Here is a 21609-nt window from a genome sequence, read left to right as displayed (position 1 = left end):
GGTGGTGCAGCACTTTACTGAAATCACAAGTGCAACATAGCTTTTACAATATACTGTTGAATCACAACACTGGTCTCTATATGGTCATCATTACAACACTGGGTGTCCCTACCATGGGGGAGGAATATGGGGGTTGAAACGAGATCAAGCCTGTTGCTCTCTTCAATTTTTATTTATTGGTTGTCCACCTTTTTATATCTTAGATTTTTCTGAGTTGACAACACCCTTCTCCACCCATGCTGCTTCTCTCCACTAATTATCTCAAGGAAGGCTATTTACACAATCCCAAAACCCACTTGTATACTTGGATATCTGAAATAAAGGTCTTTCTCAACACTCTTTGAGCTGAGACAAGTTAAGCTTGTTAAGCTTTCTTTACGACAACAGGTGGTTGTTTCTTATATTTGTCTTTGAGCTCATCACCCATGCACATTTCCTCAGAGCTTTCTTTCTACTCTGCACTGGTGAAACCTCCCTTGCAGTACTGCATCCAGACCTGGTGTCCTCAGTACAGAAGTGTAATAAACCTGTTAAAGCGCATCCAGAGTAGGGTCACAAAAATGATACAAAGGATGGAACACCTCTCCTGTGAGAACAGGCTGAAAGAGTTGAATTTTTGAGTAGCCAGAGAATGCTGAAATGTGTCAGATGCACCATCACTGGAGACATTCAAGGTCAGTCTGGATCAGGTTCTGAGCAACCTGATTCCTGTTCATCACAGGGGAGTTGGACTAGGTGACCTTTAAAGGTCCCTTCCAACTCGAATGATTCTATGATTCTACGACAGAAGGTCAGCATACCATTAAGTTTCTGTCTCTATTCTCAAGGAAATAAAATCAACTATGACTTTAATTTTGCACCAGAAGGCACTTCAGGTTACTGCTAGATGTTTGAGGCTGAAAAGGTACTGAACACCAGACTCAGCTTTTTGATCAGGTCAGTGTCTTACCAGATGAACTTTATCTTCTTATCAGTTCTTTGAATATGCAGGTGGGAAACTGCTCCTTCTGGAGGACCTTCGTTGATTTGCACTCACATGAGAGTAACAAGAGCCAGTGCCAACTGAAGACAATAAAAAGGAAAATGACCAGACTCAGGTACATCTTGCTGTCCACCTCTTACCATCTATCCCCACTATAACTTAAAGAACTAAATACCAAAGCTAACCCACCCTCATTAAGTTGAAATGAGAAGGGACATATACTGAACACTTTGGTAATTAATAGATTCACTCAAAATACCAAAGTCCTTCCACTGCCTAATATGATTTGATCAAAGCCTTTGCCCTCAGTCTAACTAGTATACTCACTCCTCCTTTAAACGTGTTGTAACTGAGGCAAGGTTGAAAGTAGATGAGTGGGTGAAATCTGCAATTAGAGAACAAGGTAATTGCTTGCAAGAGGTCTTGTACTAACTCCAATTGATATTTTGCATAGAATAATTCATCATTAATTAGAGAAAGAATGAAAATCCCAGTACTCTATCCATGTCAATGCTTGCACTAGTAAGATACTAGGTCATGTTATCTCTTGTTCACTTTGGGATGCTTCCATACAAAATAGAAAAGCCTCCTGCCGCAGCTGGAGTTTTCTAGTTTGCAGAAAGATTCAAGCTTAGACAGAAATGAAACTTGAATCCAAGCATCCAATTTTTGGGTTAAATTTCAGGTGGAAGAGGTGGTGAGTATCCTCAACATCCTTGTCTGAAGAATGTTAGGGTTGCATGTGAAATCAAAGGGGATTTGTTGTTTGTCCTGGCAGGCCTACACAAGCAAGGTAGAGAATGGCTCTGTACTGTTGAGATTGAAGCAGCTTCGCTAATTCTCAGACCTAGAATACCATCGGCACTGTTTGGGGTACCTTTAATGTTAATCTCAGAATCCCAGTGTCCCACCACAGCAGTGAATCTATAAAGAGTGACATTGGTGGCACGTTTTGGCTGAAGCACATGGCACACTATACTCAGTCATGTTCTGAGATATATCTATCACACATATCATCATCATGTCCTGGAAGCTACTCTGCAGCTGGAAAACATGCACGAAGAAGTTTGCCATTCTCAGAACTGAAGCTGGATGGAGCACCACCTGCCTACGGAAATCTAGTTACCTGTAGAAGTTTGGATATTGCAAGAGCTAGAACTTATTTCACAATAGAAGAGTAATACTTAGGGAAAATTAGAAGCTACAGATTCACTGATTTCAAAGGCCAAGTTGCAAATCATGTGCAACTTTGAAAATCAGGGTCCCAGGATGTGACAGCTGTTGCATCCTCCTTCCTTCTGGCTCAGTCCCCAGATTCCCATACAAACAGCTGAAATGGCTCCTAATATGGAGATGTGAGCCTACTTAATACAGCAAATCCAGATGAACTGCTGCATAAACTTAGATCCCAAGGGAAGTTAAATCATTATTTTAATGACCAAACCATACCATATCAAGAAGTTTTGTGAAAAACTCTTCTTTTGAATTTTTAATATGGCAGTCTTTACTTTTGTGAAATAGCAACAGTATTACTCATAACAAAACAAAGCTCTATTTATTACATAGAATTCAGAAACTTAGACACAATAATGTGAATCAGTGCTGAGAGTGGATATTACCATTAAAAAACAAATATATTCCAGAATTAGTGGAACAAGCTGCATAACCAAAGTAAACATAAGAAACTTGAGAAGCTTAGGATTAAACATAAAATTAAAAAAAAAAATATCTCAGATGTTCAGATCTGCAAAGATTCAGTAAGAAGCACAGACTTAACTCTATGTCATCACACACAGTAATTATATTAAAATAGGGTTATGAGTTTTAAAGACTGTAAATTAAATTAAATTTTCTTTCTTCTCTTTGTTATTGTTTTAATCTGTTAAAAGATGTTTGGCACACCTTCCTCAGAGCCTGATTTTTCCTGCAGAACCCGTTCTGCTGTTTGGCAGTATGCATCACTGAGCTATAGGGTACAGCTAATGAATCTGCTCATTAGACTGTTTGCCTCTGGAACCCAGGAAACAACAGCTAGCAGCAAGTGTGTCTCCAACCTGCAACATACAGCTTGTGTGTTGAATGGGATATAAAACATTCAGAGAATTTGACGTTGTTCATTGTCTCAAAATATACTGGGAATAGGATGCATTAGGCTTCTGTCAATTTCAAGGTGCTGCCAGAAATACAAGCATCTTCTATTGAGATGTACTGGCAACAGTATATAGAAGAAAACTAACCTCACATGGGCAGCGAGTTGGATATTACTTGTAAATAATACATCAGTGAATAAAGACATTGTCAGAGTAATTCTCCCACCTGAAGTAAGATCAGGCCATTTTCTATGTAATCCCAAAAGGCACCAAACATGACTATCAGATACCAGCAGTATTCTAAGGAAATCAAGCACAGGATACCAAAATGTAAAATTTTAACTGATGAGAAAAACCCAAAGAGGGAAGGGAGCAGACTGAGTCACACAGTGAGCACCACATATGGCACAGCTTTGGCTCTTTCCTTTCTTTCCCTTTCCCTTCCTTTCTTTAAACACACAATATGCATTTGTAAAGCAGCGCTTTTCAAGTTCATTTTGGCATTTTATACGCATAAGAATCCTGCAGTACTCTGTAGGTGTCTAAGAGCGCAGATGTAGTCAGTGGTACAAAACGAGCGGCACAAACAACAAGAAGGCCATTTCTGCTAGGGCTCTTCAAGCAGGATGGCTTTTCTCTGTTATGTACGTGTGGTTTCTGACACACTGGTAAACATCCACTTTGTTTACGATCGGCATAACCGGGCACAGCTCCACGCTGCGTTACAGCCACGTCCCTCGGGAGGCGCTGAGGGGCAGAGTGGCCCCAGCCTCCAGTAAGGTCCCGATCCAGCAGCGTTACGCCGTGTTTACGCTGCGCCCCCACCCCACATCTTCCCTCTTCCACGGCTTATGGCCCCGAAGTATTTCTGCCTCTCACTTTAAGGCCGCGGCCCCGGCACGTGGGAAAGGCCGACTTTCCGATTGGCTACGTCTCCCTGAGCCCTCCAGCCCTCGCGCTCCGATTGGCTGCTTCAGCCCGGTCCCGCCCCCGCTGTGTGCCTCCAGGGGATGCTTCCCCTCACCGGCCAGTGCGCAAGCGCATGCGCCGTGCCCCATCCCTGGCGCCCGTTGACTCGCGGCCCCGTCTGCCCTCCCGCCATGGCGGCCGCCGCCGAGGAGCCCTTCCCTTTCCACGGTCTCCTGCCCAAGAAGGAGACCGGAGCCGCTGCCTTTCTCTCCCGCTTCCCTGATTTCGACGGGCGGGGGGTACTGTTGGCCGTGTTGGACACCGGCGTGGACCCGGGCGCACCGGGCATGCAGGTAACGGCCAGAGGCCCTGAGTCACCGCACTTGGGCGCCGGGGAGCTGCGCGGCCGGAGGGTGGGCACCGGACCGGGCAGCCATCCGACAGGCCGGGGGCGCTGAGGGGGCATCTGGAGTTGGTTGCTGCCGGCCCGGTCCCGACGTTCCCTGCGGGACTACAGCCCGCGTGGCTTTGTCTGCACCTCTTGTTACACAATGGCTGCTTCTGCGAGATCTACGCTTGTTAAATCTGTGCGGGTGATTTAGATGTCGGCCTATCTCAGCGGTTCCTTGTTGGTTTTCAATTCGTCTGTCAGCACTTCTTTATCGTGTGGCTCGTGTATTACTTATATAACTTCCAGTTTCCTGTCAGCATGTTTATCATAAGATGTAGCAGCCTTGAGTAGAGATTTAGGGGAAGATGCACACAGCTTGTTGGGGTACTGTGTCCTGTGTGTTAAATAAGCACTGCGCATTTCTACTCTTTGCTTGGCACAGGTTTTACTCTTGGATAACCTAGTTTAGGGAGCTCACCTTGGCAAGTTGTTAGCCTGATGTTCCCCAGTGATTCCTTACACTGTTCAAGCAAGTAAAGGGGTAATTGAAGAGGACACATAGGCTGGGAGGTGGCACTGGGCAGCTGTCACTTCACTTGAGTTAAGCTGGAATGAACCTAGCCAAAAAGCAAAATAATACCATCCCAGTACTTAAAAGGGACTTTTAAGATGAAGACTGACTTTTTATGTGGTCTGATCGTGATTGGACAAGGGAGAATGGTTTTAAGTTAAAAGAGGGGAGATTTGAGTTAGATGTTGGAAGGGAATTTTTCACTTAGAGAGTGATGAGGTGCTGGCACAGCTGCCCAGAGAGGTTTTGGTGCCCCATCCCTGGAGGCACACATGACAGGTTGGATGGGCTGTGGGCAGCCCGAGCTGATGGATGGCAGCCCTGCCCATGGCACAGGTTGGGACTGAATGAGGTTTAAGGTTCCTTTCAACCCAAGCCATTCTATAAAAAGGCAGTTATGTAGACAGGAATATAAAGGGGACGTACGCAGTTCTTAAGTTTTCCATGTGGAAGCGAAAAAACTTAAATTTCTAGATGCTGTAAACAGGAAGTGGTGAACCAAAAAGATGGGCAGTAGGGTAGGCTTTGCTTTGGTGTAAATTTCAAGCAAATTGATATGCTTGGGGCTAAGACAAAGAGAATTCAAAATCCAGATGAGCCTGAGATGCCCTGTTTTCATTGTATTGAAGATGAAATTTCAAGTGCAGGAAATTATAAAAGATGTGTGGGCCGCACACAAAATGAAGCATAGCTTTGTAAATACTGCTTCAGAAAGAGGATGTCCTCACTCTTCAGTGAAGTGGGCAATTTATGTTTTGCCTCTCCAGATTAAGACTGTCTTGCAGATAAACAGCATAGTGCACAGGAAGAGTAGCTGTACTGTGACAGGCAATTTCCAGTCTTGAGATGCCAGCCTCCTTGCTACTTTCTTTACTCCTGCTTTTTCTTGCTGTCAGACTTACGTTCAGTTCTCAGCTGGCACAAATTGAATCTCTTGTTTAAAGTGAAGAGAGCAGTCTATGCTGGAAGGCTAATAAGCATTGCAGCTTTTAGTTGAAGTTAGTGTCAGTAGTGTTTGAAGGCCAAAGTGAGCCTGCCCTGCTTTGAGTGTAGTGGGGATCTTACTCAAATCGAAGAAATTTGTGTTTTGTTGCTCCCCGGTGTCTCATTTTTTTGGAGGGTGGATTTACTTTGTTATTTTATGCCATGATTTTTGAACACTGATACCATAAATGTATGACATGCAATCATTTGCAGGGGGACAGATAACAACGAAGTACCTTTGTGTTTATATTCTTGCATGAACATTTGTTGTTATAAAGATGGTAGTTACTGGGCTTAACAGAACTTAAGCCAGTAACTTTTTTTTTTTGTCAGTTTGCTTTCTTTTCTGGATAAAGCTCATATTTGTCTTGAACAAATTTTCCTTTCTTTTCTGAACCTTTTGCAGCCAGTGCTCTCTGGGGAACTCTTTTTGCCTAGCCTTCCATTGCTTTATGCTCTACCTGGAGCTCCCAACTCAGTTCAGTTTGTCTGCTTCTTTCATGCTGGGTTCTTCCCTTCTCAGCCCTCTTGGTATAGTCTGTTTCTAGCTGTTATTTGTGAAATCCTAATGAACTTTTGAGAGGGCCCGTAAATTTAATAGGGTGTTGTGGCTGCGTATTATATATTCTTTTTTCATCCCTACACTGTCATTTCTGCATTGCTGTGAAGTAAAGTTGTATGATCTCACAAAAATACGCTCAAATACACCTGTCTTTGCCCTTTAATTAGCATTGTCACAGATAGCGGTGCTTCTCTGCTACTACTGTATGTATCAACTGCCAGGGTTACGCAGATACATTGAGCATTTCAAAAATAACCTACTTTGTGTTTTGCAAAGTCAGAGTTAGCATGAAAGCAGGCTTTTGAAACTTCAGTGGATATGTATAAACAGTAATATAATTCTGCTGTAAACTAGTTTTTCAAACAACTATAAGAAAAAGAAAAAAAGTTTTTTTGTAAATCATATCATCACAACATTTAGATGTTGCACTAAGGGACATGGTTTAGTGGGGAAATACTGATGGTAGGTATATGGTTGGACTGTATGATCTTGGAGGTCTTTTGCAACCTCAGTGATTCTGTAATAAGGAAAAACTTCTCCAAAAGAGTGTTGAGGCCCTGGCATAGGCTGCCCAGGAAGATGGTGGAGTCACCATCCCTGGAGGTGTTCACAGAATGTGTAGATGTACAAAGGGGCATGGGCATGGTGGGCAGTACTGGTAGGACTAGATGATCTTAAAAGTCCTTTCCAACCTTAATAATTCTGTAAGATACTTTTCATTGCATAGAAATTCTCTACTTTTGAATTTTAATGCAGATGCCCTCCTGTCTGTAATAAATTAATTAGTTTTGGACCTTCTGATCAAACAAGGAAATTAACCAAGGTCACTTGGTTTTGTTTTTCTCAGAATTGCAGGACTTGAGAAGGGAAAGACAAGCTGAAATCTGAGTTTGACTGTAGCATTACTACTGGTGGGCAGTAGTCCAAACAGTCAGCAGCAGAAGCCATATCAGTTACTTGCACTGAATGGCGGACTCTGACTGGATCTCTGCCACTAAGAATTGAACCTTGGACCTTTGCAAGTGAAATGCTGAGTTTCTTTTGTCTGACCGTGGGACTCTGAATTGTTGGTTCTAATTGTACATACAAACTCACGTGTGAGTGTAGACCTACTATTCAGCTGAAAGGCAAAGAGCTGTGTAGTGCAGGAGTTGCACATGGCCTTTCTGGACTGGCTGGGGAACAACTTTCAAAACTACGCAAGCTCACCATAGCATAAATTGGTGTTTGGGCCACCTGTTGCTGTGCAATTTGCTTCCAACAGGTCACCTTGGATTATTTTTTCCTTCTTGTTTCTCGTGCTTTGATCAGTGAATAACTTAGATTACCATGTGCTTCCTACTGAAGTGTCTGATTTGGATAGTCCCAGTTTTGGCTTTCACTTGCTTTATGATTGGTGTAACTATTGATTTTTTTTTTGTCAGTGGATAATGGCATCAGAAAGAATTATGAGCACAAGAAAATTGTATTGTGTGAATGCTTTGGCGCTCTGTTTCTCAAGTAAGTTTTTACTGCTGCTGAAATGTTTCAGCAGGTGTATTACCAGGTTAAAATCATAGACTCATTTGAGTTCAAAGGGACCTTTAAAGGTCATCCCATCTAATTCCCTTGCAGTGAACAGGGACATCCAGCCTGAACTTGAATGTCTCTAGGGGCAGGATATTCACCACCTCTCTGGATAACCTGTACCAGTGTCTCACCACCCTTATTGTAAGCAGACTTGTTCCTTATATACAATCTAAATCTGTCATCTTTTGTTTGAAGCCATTTCTCTTTGTCCTGTCACAACAGACCCTGCTAAAGGGTCTGTCTCCTTCTTTCTTATATAGCCCTCATTTAGATATTGGAAGGTTGTTCTCAGGTCTCCTACAGGAGCCTTCTTTTGTCCAGACTGAACGGCCCCTAAGTCTTTCAGCCCATTCTCATAGGGCAGATGTTCCATCCCTTAGGTCAGTTTTGTTGCCCTCTTCTGGATGTGCTCTAACAGATCCATGACTCTCCTGTACTGAGGACTACACATCTGTACACAGTACTCCAGATGAGGTCTCAGCAGCACAGAGTAGAGGGGTAGGATCACCTCCCTCGACCTACTGATCACACCACAGTACTGTTGACTTTCTGGGCTGTGAGTGTGCATTGCTTGCTCATGTCCAGCTTACTGTTCCCCATTACCTCCAAGCCCTTTTCAGCAGGGCTGTGCTCTGTTCTTTCATTCCTCAGCTTGGATTGATAGCGGGAGTTTCCCTAACCCAGGTGCAAGACCTTCCACCTGGGTTTGTTGAACCTCGTGAGGTTCTCTGGGGCCCACTGCTCAAGCCTGTCTAGGTCCTTCTGGATGGCATTCTATCTCTTAAGAATGTCAGCTGAACCCTACAGTGTGGTATCATCTGCAGACTTACCAAGGGTGCACTCACCCCACTGTTGATGTCATTGATGAAGATATCAGAGTATCAGTCCCAGTACTGACCACTGGAGGACTGTTACATCAGTTTTCGTAACACTTTTCCATAGACAGATTAACAGTGTTGGTTTATGGAATGGGTTCTCTTACTTAGCCTCTTCAAAAGCAGTGTTTATTACATTCTGGAATATAGGAATCAATGTCCTGCTTATACTTACTATTTTTTTTTTTAAACTTACTTAACTGTTTAAACGTGCTTTTACCAGGGGACTGGAGGATGGCTCCTAGCACTTTAGGTTTATTAAAACATGACACAGAATCCCTGTAACAGAAAAATAATTCGTGATGGTAATTTGTGTTCCTGTTAGATTTGTGCTTACTTAAGACTCAAGCTTGTAACTGCATGTAGTTCAGCACCTTTCATCTTTCTAGGTTTGTGTTATCGTTACTGCAAAATGAGGTTGGAACAGTGGGAGGGGGGAAAAAAAAAAAAAGAGTGAAGGCAATGTTACCAGTCATTGAAATATAAACGTTTGATTTTGCAAATAGTAGTTCTGTGAAACTGGGAAAGACTTATGAGCCAGGAAGATAGTTGTGTTGTTCTTGGTTCACTGAAAGCTAAACTGATTTCAAGGTATTTTTCTGTCATCCTGTTAAAGCCTAACGAAGTTACTAGATTCTTTTTTTTTTTTTTTAATTAACGAAAATGAAAAATGGCTAAAGGCTATTCGACTGCACTTTAATTTTCTTCTCTGCTGATGTTTTCAGATTACAACTGATGGGAAGCCCAAGATAATTGATATAATTGATACAACTGGCAGTGGTGATGTAACTACGTGTACTGTTGTGGAAGCTAAAGACGGAGAAATCATCGGTCTCTCTGGAAGAACTTTAAAGGTAAGAATTTGTGTGGTGCTACAGGGAGAACCTTCAGCAGCTACCAGCTCTCTTTTCCTGTTGTTATTAAGAGTAATGAATTTATTGTACCGAGGGTTTAAATTACGGTAAGATAAGCGGCTAAAAATTCAGATACTTGTCCTTATCATCCTGTTAACTCTTCATAGTAGGACATTTTGTCCTCACTGATAGTACTGTTATTTCCTTAGACCTCTCCCAAAAACCACAGCTTACTGGGGCTGTGTTTTAAAGATAAAGATACTGAAAAGTGTTCATTTACAGTGTCACGTGATTTCCTACTGATTTCTAGTATTTTCAAGACTGCTAACTTCCTTGCTCAGTGTTGAATTTTTTGTTTGTTTGTTACCATTAACTAACCTATTCTTGAATGTACTTTTCTGTAGATTCCAGCAAACTGGGTAAATCCTACTGGCAAGTATCATATTGGGATAAAAAATGGCTATGACATATATCCTAAAGCTCTCAAGGAGAGGATTCAGGTGAGAAATCACATTTTTGCTTCTGGTGTGTGTTGATATTTCACTATTTTAATGAAGAAGTTTTTCTAGAAAACTATGGTATGTGCTTTAGTAACACATGTAGGCTGCTAGCCATAGGCTGATTTTTGCTTAATTTTGACACAATCCATTTCTTCTATGAATTTTCGGAGTCACAGCAGATCATAGAATCATAGAATGGCCTGGGTTGAAAAAGATCACAGTGATCATATAGTTTCAACTCCCCTGCTATGTGTAGTGCTGCCAACCACCGAACCAGGATGCCCAGAGCCACATCCAGCCTGGCCTTGAATGCCTCCAGGGATGGGGCATCCATAGCCTCCTTGGGCAACCTGTTCCAGTGTGTCACCACCCTCTGTTGAAAAAATTCCTCCTAATATCTAGCCTAACTATTCCCTGTCTCAGTTTAAGACCGTTCCCTCTTGCCCTATCACCATCCACCCTCTTAAGCAGCCGTTACGATGGTCAAATGGTCCTCCTTACACAGGTTCCTTGAAGTCAAAAAGTCTATTTACTTGTGTGCCAGTTGTTTATTTGTAGTATTGTATTTAGTTTCTTAGCCATTGTGTCTGAAACCATAACTTGCAAATGAATGTATTGAAGAAATGAGCTTTATGTTACAGAAAGAACGCAAGGAGAAGCTCTGGGATCCTCTTCACAGACTAGCTCTAGCAGAGGCCTGTAGGAAACAAGAAGAGTTTGATGCTGCTCATAGCTCTCCCTCTCAAGTTAGTATAATTCTTTGTGAGCTTGTAACAATTTGATACTGATAGAGAGGATTAAAATATTTTTATTATATGAGTGAATGATGTTTGTGATAATTTATCACTGCATCTTCTCATTAAAAAAAAGAAACAAAACAAAAAAACACAGTATATGGGTGATTCCTTGATTTGCCAAATGTTGTTAACTTTCTAAACTTGTTTCTGATTATGAAAAAGGTATTAGTGCAGATACTTCATACCATATTTTTAGTAAGTTTTATTTTTAACTTTTGTGGCAATCATCTTTATTGTGCTCAAAGTTGGAATCTTTTAAACATATCCTTTCTTTTGTAAACTAGATACTATTTCATTGAAATACCAGAAATTTCTTGGGATGCTTCTGTGTCATTTAACTGTCTGTAGAAAAAACAAAGGCATGAAATATAATAATTACAGAAGTCAGAATTATAGATAGTAGGCCAAGAATAGATAGAACGCTGCTGAAGACTGTTGATGTCTGTGACTTCTGTGATAGTCTTTGTTTCCAATGAAGTAATGGAGGAAATATTTAACATCAGAAAAGAACAGGGCTTAAGACTGTATTCATAACTACTTAGTAATAGTTTTAGTAATACTCTAACTGTACTTTTATTGCTGTGTCAGGTAAATAAGTTAATAAAGGAGGAACTTCAAAATCAAGTGGAACTGCTAAATTCTTTTGAGAAAAAATACAGTGATCCTGGTCCAGTATATGATTGTCTAGTATGGTATGATGGTGAGACCTGGAGGTAAGTATCCAAATTTGTGAAACAAAATATTTTAAGCATATAAAACAATAGTTTGCATTAAGTACTTATGTTAATTTTTACATCTGCTTTTCTATGGAGTTCTGAAATACTACTTGCTTTGAAATGATCCTGTATCATGACAAAGTTCTGCTCCTGAATGAAGATAGTATAGAATGAAGTCTTATACTTTGTATCACTCTGATTTTATTAAGCTTGTAGATTTTTCCTCTAAGGTAAGGAATAAAATTGCTCTGAGTACACATTGATAATAGGAAACTGAAGAGGGGAGGAAAAAGAAATTGCATGCTTCAGAATGTAATGTGTCACTTTTCCTGACTATTAATGTGCATTGTACAAACCAGTAGCTGAGACTTCACATGTTTGTGCACAAGTACTGACCAGCTAGCTTAAGTACAATTCCTTCTCTGAAGGAATTGCCTGAACTTACAAAATCTCTTTTATCAAGCATTACTTAAATTTAGTAGCACTTGAGAATCAATTAACTTAGAGATCTTTGTAGTTTCTAAATCCAATTATAAAAGGCCAAGTTTTAAAGTATTGATGTAATGAATTAAGATACTGTCAACCCAGGACCAGTGTTGGGGTCTTTGTGGTACTCCTCTGTTGCAGGGGGAGGAACAATAACTGGAAGTGCATGGCAGTTGAAAAATTATCTTTTTTTTAATTGTTGTCATCAACAGAGCTTGCATAGATACAAGTGAGAGTGGTGACTTAACTAGCTGTACAGTGTTGAGGACCTACAAAGAGGCTCAGGAATACGGATCTTTTGGAACATCTGAAATGTTGAATTATTCCGTTAATATATATGATGATGGAAACCTTCTTTCAATTGTGACAAGTGGAGGTAAGTGAAAGGAATGTTAAGAAAAGTTTTGTTGCTGAGTTGGTATCATAAGAAGCAGCAGTTTGTATTGGTTCCCAATTTTGGTACTTGGGATTAAAGGCATTAAAAAATCGTTATTCGTATTTCGTGTAGTAAACCCATAACAACGTCTTGTTACTGAACTTGCTTACATTTTTGTGTCTGAAATTCAGTCAACTTTGTATCCATATGCATGTGTATATATAGTGCATTTAAGTTTAGTTACTCGTTAAGATGTTCCTGCATCTTACTGGCATTAGCCAGTGAACCTTCATTCAGCTTTTTTGTTTTCCTTTTGAATATAGGTTGCTTATTGAATTTTGTCACTGTTCTTTGTGCTTTCATAATTTAAGAATTTTTTTTTTAAACATCTGTCAACAAAAGTGTCTGTATTTTAGTTTATCCCAACTCTTTAATGATGATAGGTCTCATCATAGCTGTAGCACTGACTGCTCTGATCCCATTTTTGTGGGTTCTCAGTATAAAGATGTTCTGTTTTGAAAACGTACTGAGTGGTTAAGGTGGTGTGAATGTGTTTGATTTTTTTTAAATATTTTTTAAAATGCTCTTGATTTCTCATGAAGCTGCCCTATCTCAGAAGAACTACAGGGACAGTTTTGGCTTCTAAATCAGTAATAACTTTGGGATTCCTTTTATGGCTGTATGGAGTGTTTTTTTTCTTCCCCCTGATCTCCGCAGCCAGGATATTTTTGGTATAATTTTTGTTACTCTGAGTGTGAAGTGTTAAGCCTTTTTGATAATGTCTGTTAGTGGAGTTTATTAGTTCATACTTCCTTTCTCCTCTTCTGCCTCCTGCTTCCTGCCCTCAAAAGCTGTTTTGTTTTGCAAATTGCTCCTAATTACTGGCTTTTCATCTCTTAGTATAATATAACATTTATTTAAATAAGTAGTTAAATTCTGGGGTTGCTAATTTAGCTCTATTACTTTTCATTTAATGAACTATGGTGTATTAAATCAGTATAAAAGAAGTTCACTAACCATACAGTGGTTTGAATTTTAATTTGCTTAGGAGCACATGGAACACATGTGGCTAGTATTGCAGCAGGATACTTTCCTGACGAGCCAGAGCGAAATGGTGTGGCTCCAGGAGCTCAGATTCTTGCAATCAAGATTGGTGATACAAGACTAAGTACAATGGAAACTGGCACTGGTTTAATAAGAGCTGTAGGTATTTCAATGGATAAGTGTTAATCTCAGCAGTTTGAATTTATTATGCAGTAATTGAGGAGTGCTTTGGTAACTCATACACTGTGGTTTTGTAGTCCTGTAATACCCTCAGCGTTAAAATGAAGAAAATGAAATGATAGTTTCAAGCTTATTGTATGACTCCTATTTTATAAGAATAAACATTTATATTTTTTTTCAGTTGATAGTATTGCAGTGTTTGTCTAACTTAGCCCGTAAGAAAAGTGACTTGTAAGCTTATTTAAAGTTATTTGTTCTTGTTATGAGTATATTTACATACATGTTGCTTTTATGCTTAGCTATGTAACTATAATACGTAGCAACTGACATCTGACTTTGTGGCTGAACATATTTTGACTGTTTCTTAAGAGTGATGGAAAAAAATATTACTTTCTCATGATCCGAGGCCCAATGCCTCTGCTGTACAGCAAATGGTTGAGGAAAATATATGTAAGAGAAGGAATGAAAATAGAAAATGATTATTTGTAGATCATAGAATATATTACTAACGTGAAGATTTGTGTTAATGTTACTGTGGCTCTTTGAAATTTAACCAAACCACACAGGAAAGGAGAAATTTGTCTTATTAAGAACGTATATTTAAGACTAATGAGATCGATGGTTTTATATTATGTTAATGTCTTAATTTATAGCTTGGTATATGGAATGTTAATGGCTTGTTTTTTGTTGTTTTTTTTTTTTAATTGGGCTACTAGGAAAATGCCACTTTAATGTAGCTTACTTCATCCATTTTCCTCTGTAGGGTTGGAAAAAAAAAAAAATAAATTCCTCTTTCCGTAAATGTGTAGCAAAACATTTTAAGCAGATGTTTTTTCCCATTCCATAATTACTTATGTTGGCTTTTATTTTTGCTTTCTCAGATGATAGAAGCAATAAAATATAAATGTGATCTTGTCAACTATAGCTATGGAGAGGCAACACATTGGCCAAATTCTGGGTAAGTGCTACTGCATTTAGCATAAAATTTTTCAATGTTACACAAGTATAATTTCAGGCGTTGGTTTTCTGTAAATGTACTGTCAGTAAGAATTAATTGTCCAGGCCCAAAAGATGGCATTAAAATATTGCAATTTATTTTTTAAATATCTACAAAAACTATGTAAACATATTGAAAATGCTATTAATTGTGATACTAGGAATATTTTAGAGCAGTGAAGTATTCTCGTAGTTGAAACACCATGTAGTCTGGGTGCTTTTTTGTTTTCTAAGTTTTTATTTTGTTTTAAGGCTTAACTTTGATGTGTGTGGCTGTTACTCCCTTTCAAAATAAATAACATCAGTTTTGAGACCGTCTCTGGCCTGATGTGGAAAGCTGGCTGCGTAATATTCCTCTGTGACTGGTCCTGCTATGGATGGGAGTTTTCCCATGCAGAGAGAAAATCACACATCGATTAAATAACTCCATCTTTTCCTTATTTCAGGAGAATTTGTGAAGTAATTAATGAGGCAGTATGGAAACACAATGTAATTTATGTTTCGAGTGCAGGAAACAACGGCCCTTGCCTTTCTACAGTAGGATGTCCTGGTGGCACTACATCTAGTGTAATAGGTATGAATGTTTTTGGTGTTTGTTTTTTTTTTTTTTTCCACCCCTAAAACATAAAGTTCGTATTCATCTTCTGTTTTTTTTCAGGCTTTGTAGTTTTGTTTTATATTTGGGTTCACAAGTTGTTTGCTATACTAAATTCAAAGTATTTCCAAAGATTACTGGCCTATGAGATTAATCTTATGGGAGGAAGTTACTGTACATTTACTTATGAAAATGTAGGTTATCTTCTTACCATTCAAAAACAATGCAGAAAACTGGTGTTGGAGATGACTGATGTAGGTTTGTGCGTTTGCATGAAATTTACTGAAGAAATCTATTTAAAGAGTAGAAGGTGGTTCTTTTCAAATCTAACAATCTAAGCACGCCTCTCAGACTATTAGCTATTGCAGGCATGTCCAACTTGCTGCCTCAGGACCACATGCAACTCAGCACAGCTGGAAGGTGTGCTCCAAGGATGCTTCCTTGATACCAGATTCCAAAAATGCAACTTTAGCAGGCTTTGGCATAGTAATTTATATGGTCTGTACCAACTGGGCTGAGTAGCAGGAAAATACTGACTTTCATGGATGTGGTGGTTGAGCAGTATGGTTTTTCCTATCTGTTTAAGGTAGTGTAGCTCTGAGTCACGGGAACATTGAAACAATTCACATAGGTTCCTTTGTGACAGCTTTAGTGTAATTTGTGTCCACGTAAACACAGACAAAATTCTCCAGAAAGGGGTAGGTGCATTTGAAAGTGATGTGTTGTGAAATAAATGCAAATAGTAAATATAAATTGTTCCAGTTGAACTCAAATGACACTTCAAAGTTATCCATTTTATGGAAGATTTACATATTACATAGTATCACTATCAGCACTGTAACTGTGTAGCATGCTCTTTACGCTTGTTTTCTAGCAATACTTGAACTGAGATGGAAAAAAATGTCCATTTAAAACATTTTTTAAATATTCTGTAGTGTATTTTAAACTGTTTATTTTTTGTTTTATTACAAATTCATTGTGCATCTGAGATGCTTGTTTCCTATTAGGTGTTGGTGCCTATGTGTCACCTGATATGATGGTTGCTGAGTATTCTTTGAGAGAAAAACTGCCAGCAAATCAATATACTTGGTCATCCAGGGGGCCAAGGTAAGTTATGATAAAAAGGAGGGAATTCCTTACTTTGCAGTTCTGATTAAGTAATTGCAGGTCTAAAAATTGGTCACTAATGTCAAAATGAAAGTATTTCTTTTCCCGGGAAGAACTTAAGTAGTCTGCTGTTCTTAGAAGGTCTATGTCTGTAGAATTCTTAATGGGAGGGAGGATGACTGAACTGTCTGTCACAATCTGTACATTTCAGTAAAGTCTATTTAGGAAATGAAAACCTGATTAAAGTAGTTTGGAGATGTGTACTATTTCTGACTTTTTTTTTTTCTGAGGCTTTTCTCAGTAGCATTTGTTTCATTCAGTAGTGTGGTATTGCTAGCTAATGTGTTGGTGCTGAAGACTAGAAGAAATACTGTTGTGGTATTGTTACTTCTGGCTTCAATGACATTATAATGGCACAACTTAATTATTGGTTTTGCTTGAATCTAGTGGAAGTGTGAGAGGACAGAAAAATGTTTTTCTAACTCGTTATAGAAAACTATCTCAAAGCAAATGTAAGGGCTTAGAGATTTTTTTTATTATTATTTTATGTCTGAGAAGAATTTGGTAGTAATGTGGTAGACAAAAGAAGTCTGAGTAAGGTCTAGAGCCTTTCAGGCAGATATGCTTGTCTGGAAGTATGATAAAAACACTAATTTATATAGGACTGTCATAAAATGTCTTAAATTCATTGACTTAGTAATGTAGAGTACTTTGATTTTGAAACTTATCTTAGATGAAGCTAAGAGTGTAGGATACAAATCCACCTGGCCTCTCCACAAAATTTAATAGTTCAAGCACAGTTTGGTCCTTATTAGTGATACATTTTTCATCTATACAGAGTGAAGAATATTTAGTATATTTGCCTCACACTGTTGAAAACTAGATGCTTCGTTACTCACTGAGTTTATAAAAATGCTTGGTCAAAAAAGAAGGTGATGTGGGCCCAGCTGACTCTGAACTACTTCTTGAGACGAGAACATTAAGAGAGGAGGATTAAATGTATTAACTTCTGTATTTTAATTCAAAATTTGACCTCTTCTGCAATGGCTGTGCAAAATCTAGATCTCTAGATTCTACATTTTTCTAGCCTCTTTTTTTACTGATTTTGCTTTAAAATATACTGTATTTTCTTAAAAAATAATAATGGTTAAATAAGCTCAGTGAAATATTTATTTACGTAGTGAAGTTTTTAGTACACTTGTTTGTTTTCTAATTCAGATTTGGTTAGATAAGTCAGCTGACTAAACTGTAGTCTTTAAATACTGTAGTATTTAAGGAATGAAAGTTCAGATAACTTTCACTGTGGAAAACAGGCATAACTGATGATTAATTTGACATTAAACTGCTATTTAATGTACTGCTTTATCTTGTATTTAATGGGTTAATGATTTAGTGAAGTATTATTTGAGAATGTGCCAAAGCTAAAACTATCTTTTTAAGTGCAGTGGTAACTTCAAGGTAAAGTGTGCAGAATATAAAAGCTTGTTTTTCAACAATTCTGGTTTTTTTTTTTCACTAGCACTGATGGAGCCCTTGGAGTAAGTATCAGTGCCCCAGGAGGTGCTATTGCTTCTGTTCCAAACTGGACTCTGCGAGGAACACAACTCATGAATGGCACGTCCATGTCTTCTCCCAATGCATGTGGAGGCATTGCATTAGTACTGTCAGGTAATACCAGTACATAGTATAAAAGATGAAGTCTTTTTCTATAGCTTTCCAACTTTTTTTAACTTTTTTTACAATGATATCCTTACTTTTAATTTCAGGGCTCAAAGCTAACGATATTCATTACACTGTTCATTCTGTCAGAAGAGCCTTAGAAAATACAGCAGTGAAAGCTGAAAATATAGAAGTGTTTGCACAAGGACATGGTGTTATTCAGGTAATTGTCAGTGAAACAAGCAAATAAACAAAAGCCTTAAATAACTGCCAGTAGAAAATTACCTAAAAATGTTTTCTGGGTGAGCTCACTCAGCTCCTAAGCTTCTTAATTAGCAGATCTGATTCAGGATAAAGAAGGGAATGTAGTGGGAGGGGAGGAGGAATGAAATATTTCTCTCTGTTTCAGCATGCAGTTGGTTTCTCTTGAATATGTGTTAACTAGACACATTCCTTGTGTGATGAAAAGGGTGTGTGGACGTAAAAGTAAGATGTGGGAATTTGTCACCCACATATGGATTTGTATGCATAAATTCTGTCTTAATGTCAGAAAATGTTTTTATACTGTTGTCAGAGAGCTAAACTTGTTCTTTGCAGACAAAAGCTGCAGTACATTCTGAGCAATGAAAATGCAGAGGTACCCACGCTAAAGCAAAGGACACCTTTGCTTCACAAAACAGTGTATCTGCAGTAGTAGGGTGATTTTGCTGTGGGTGGCCTGCACTGAAAAGTCTAAGCATTCATTGTGTTGTCTTTTAAGTAACTTGTAAACCTCCAATGTGAATTTTTTTATGGTAAAGGCAGTATGAATGACAGTATCCCTTTGCATAACGTTAAGCTGTTAAAGACTTAACTGATACTTTTGCCTGTGGTCGCTCCCATCCTAGCCAAAAAGAGGTACTGAGATTTTGCTCTCATGCTTAAAGACATTTCATATTAAATGCTTAGCTCTAAAACTTTGTTCTTGAGATTCTGGAACCCGGTAGCAGATGTCTTTTGAACACATCTGTAATGCTGAGTTGGATACAGAAGGCAACAGAGTCGTGACCATATAAAATAAAAACATTTCCAAAACAGAAATGAAATGTACCAGTTGTATCTTAGGATTTAGTATTCTGTGGTTAGAGTGTTTAAAAAAATATATGGTTAAAATTCTGACCTGGGAGACTGACACTATACTGCATCTGCGTGTTTCGGAGAGTGGTGTCTTAATGTTTATAGATGTAGGTAACTTGCTGAAATATAAGGGAATGTAAGATTTTGAGGGTTGGTAGAATAAAAAGCGAGATAGCAGGATGCCTTTTTGAAACAAAAGGTTGGACTTGTCATCAGAGTTTAAAGGAACAAAAAAGGAAGCAAGCTCTTCTTTTATATCTATATATATTAAACTTGCATTGGCATTCCATCTTGCTTATATGTTTTAAAGTGCTTAACTTCTGCTGTATAAAAGGTTTAAATCTGTGACTAGTTTAGCTCCGTATATGGGAAAGGAATCTAAAATAATATTGTAGACCTGGGCTTTTTACTTCCAAGTCATCTGTAGAAACCTTTGGTTTTTGTCTTCTGATACATTTATTGCAAAGGGAATTTGTTGTATTATTTTTTTTGAAATGTCCTTTACTATTTTATTGCTCTGTATGGCTGTTGCATGAAGTGTTGCCTCAAAATCAGTATGAGTCCAATAGTTAGGATGTCGGTAACTTCAGTGCTTGTTGCTGTATTTGCTGAATGCCTCATGCAAAGGATAATGTACATAAATGTTGAAGTTGAATTGTGTTAATTTAGAATGTGTTCTAACAGGTTGATAAAGCCTATGACTACCTCGTTCAGAATTCATCATTCACAAGTAACATAGGCTTTACTATTACTGTTGGAAGCAATCGTGGCATCTACCTCAGAGACCCTGCCCAGATATCTGCACCTTCTGATCATGGGGTTGGCATAGAGCCTGTCTTTCCTGAGAATACAGGTAGGAAATCTTCTTTTGTATCATTTAAAAACGAAGAGTAAACTTTAAATAGGAAAGCTGTGATAATACGGAGCAGTACAAGTCTTGCACCACGGAAGGAATAAATGCAACTCCAAAACTGTTGGTAAATGAAGGTAAATGTTGGTAAAAGAATCTAAACAGCTTTTCATTCTAATCTCAGATTTATAATTACGGAACGTCTTTTCTGATTTTTTTTTTTTTTTTTTTTTCTCCTGTTGCTTCAGGCTTCCTTTTGCTCTAAACAACTTTAAAGTGAAGTTGTGGCTCCCAGGAAAAAAATAGAAAAAAATCATCAAACATTTTTAATATTTCAAGAAACTGTAGATCTTCTAGGGATTTGTGGTAGATAACTTTTGATAAAGAATGTAGGCTATTCTAAACAGAGCAGAACTTTACTAAGAAACTAATCTCCAGGTATTTGGAGAGCACAAATTCTAGGTTTGGATTTTGTCTATGCTGGGAAAAAAGATTTCAACAAACAAGTTCTATTGAGTAGCTAAGTATAAATATACCTAAAGGTAACATAGGAATTGATACAGGTTGTAGATGCTTATGGGCTACTGTAACTAGTGCCAATGAAGGTATGTTTTGCAACTTCTCTTCATAGGCTGGTTTACTTTGCTGTATTTTATTAATAAAATATTATTTTATTATTTAAGTTTAGTATTTTATTATTTAACATTTCATTAATAAAATTCTGCATATTCACCTCACTAAGAAATGGGTTACATTGTATTTAGAAAAAAGACTGCTCTGAAAATAATGCCTCCTATTTTATTATGTTGACCAACAAAGTCAGAGGCAGATGTTTAGATTCTGATAGTAATTTTTTCAATAAACATAAGCCTTCACTTAGGTTACTCTATAACGTGATCTGGTGATTAGCAAAACTTTCAGTCTGTGAGGTTGACTTTTACTTTATGTATGTTAGACAAGACTTTGCATCTATATGAAAATATTTTTAGCAGCTTCCAGGCTTATGTTATGTGCAACTGAAGGATTGATAGCTACAGTACCTTTGCCTTTTTTATGCTTGCCTGTTTTATGTGCTTAAAAAAAAAAAAAAAATGAAGTTACATATAGGCTTTATTATATTATATGTTGTTGTTTTGCTGATTTCTCAAGTTAAAAGAGGTCATATAGAACAGTGTCCTTTTGTGGAGAATCTGACTTCAGGGGACTCTAAGGAATTGGTTCCTACAACATTTTATTGAGATGGCAAATTCTAATGGCAAATTCTGTATTACAGAGGAATGTGAGCTCATAATCTGGTATTGATTTTGTTGTTGACAGAAAACACTGAAAGGATATCTCTTCAGCTTCATTTAGCTTTAACTTCAAATGCACCATGGGTCCAGTGTCCTAGTCATTTAGAG

At 38.3% G+C, this 21609-nt stretch overlaps 1 protein-coding gene across 2 annotated transcripts in view; it reads left to right on the top strand.

The window, feature by feature from the left end:
- Window positions 1–4108: 4108 nt before the first annotated feature.
- Window positions 4109–21609, top strand: part of TPP2 (tripeptidyl peptidase 2) — a 48209-nt gene continuing 30708 nt past the window's right edge. The window contains exons 1-14 of one of the 2 annotated variants that reach the window (XM_052705827.1): window positions 4109–4334; window positions 9659–9787; window positions 10192–10287; window positions 10929–11033; window positions 11673–11797; window positions 12499–12662; window positions 13711–13865; window positions 14768–14844; window positions 15329–15456; window positions 16485–16584; window positions 18104–18252; window positions 18351–18466; window positions 20044–20212; window positions 21527–21609. The exon at window positions 21527–21609 is cut by the window's right edge and continues 75 nt beyond it. In XM_052705827.1, coding sequence (XP_052561787.1) covers window positions 4173–4334; window positions 9659–9787; window positions 10192–10287; window positions 10929–11033; window positions 11673–11797; window positions 12499–12662; window positions 13711–13865; window positions 14768–14844; window positions 15329–15456; window positions 16485–16584; window positions 18104–18252; window positions 18351–18466; window positions 20044–20212; window positions 21527–21609 — 1758 coding nt within the window. In that variant the 5' untranslated portion in view covers window positions 4109–4172. The remainder of the gene's footprint in view (window positions 4335–9658; window positions 9788–10191; window positions 10288–10928; window positions 11034–11672; window positions 11798–12498; window positions 12663–13710; window positions 13866–14767; window positions 14845–15328; window positions 15457–16484; window positions 16585–18103; window positions 18253–18350; window positions 18467–20043; window positions 20213–21526) is intronic. The other variant, XM_052705828.1, reaches the window with a different exon arrangement.

This window comes from Tympanuchus pallidicinctus, unplaced genomic scaffold (assembly GCF_026119805.1).
Source record: "Tympanuchus pallidicinctus isolate F22 unplaced genomic scaffold, pur_lepc_1.0 scaffold6, whole genome shotgun sequence".
Classification (NCBI taxonomy): Eukaryota; Metazoa; Chordata; class Aves; order Galliformes; family Phasianidae; genus Tympanuchus; species Tympanuchus pallidicinctus.
This window is presented reverse-complemented; position numbering and strand designations above follow the sequence as displayed.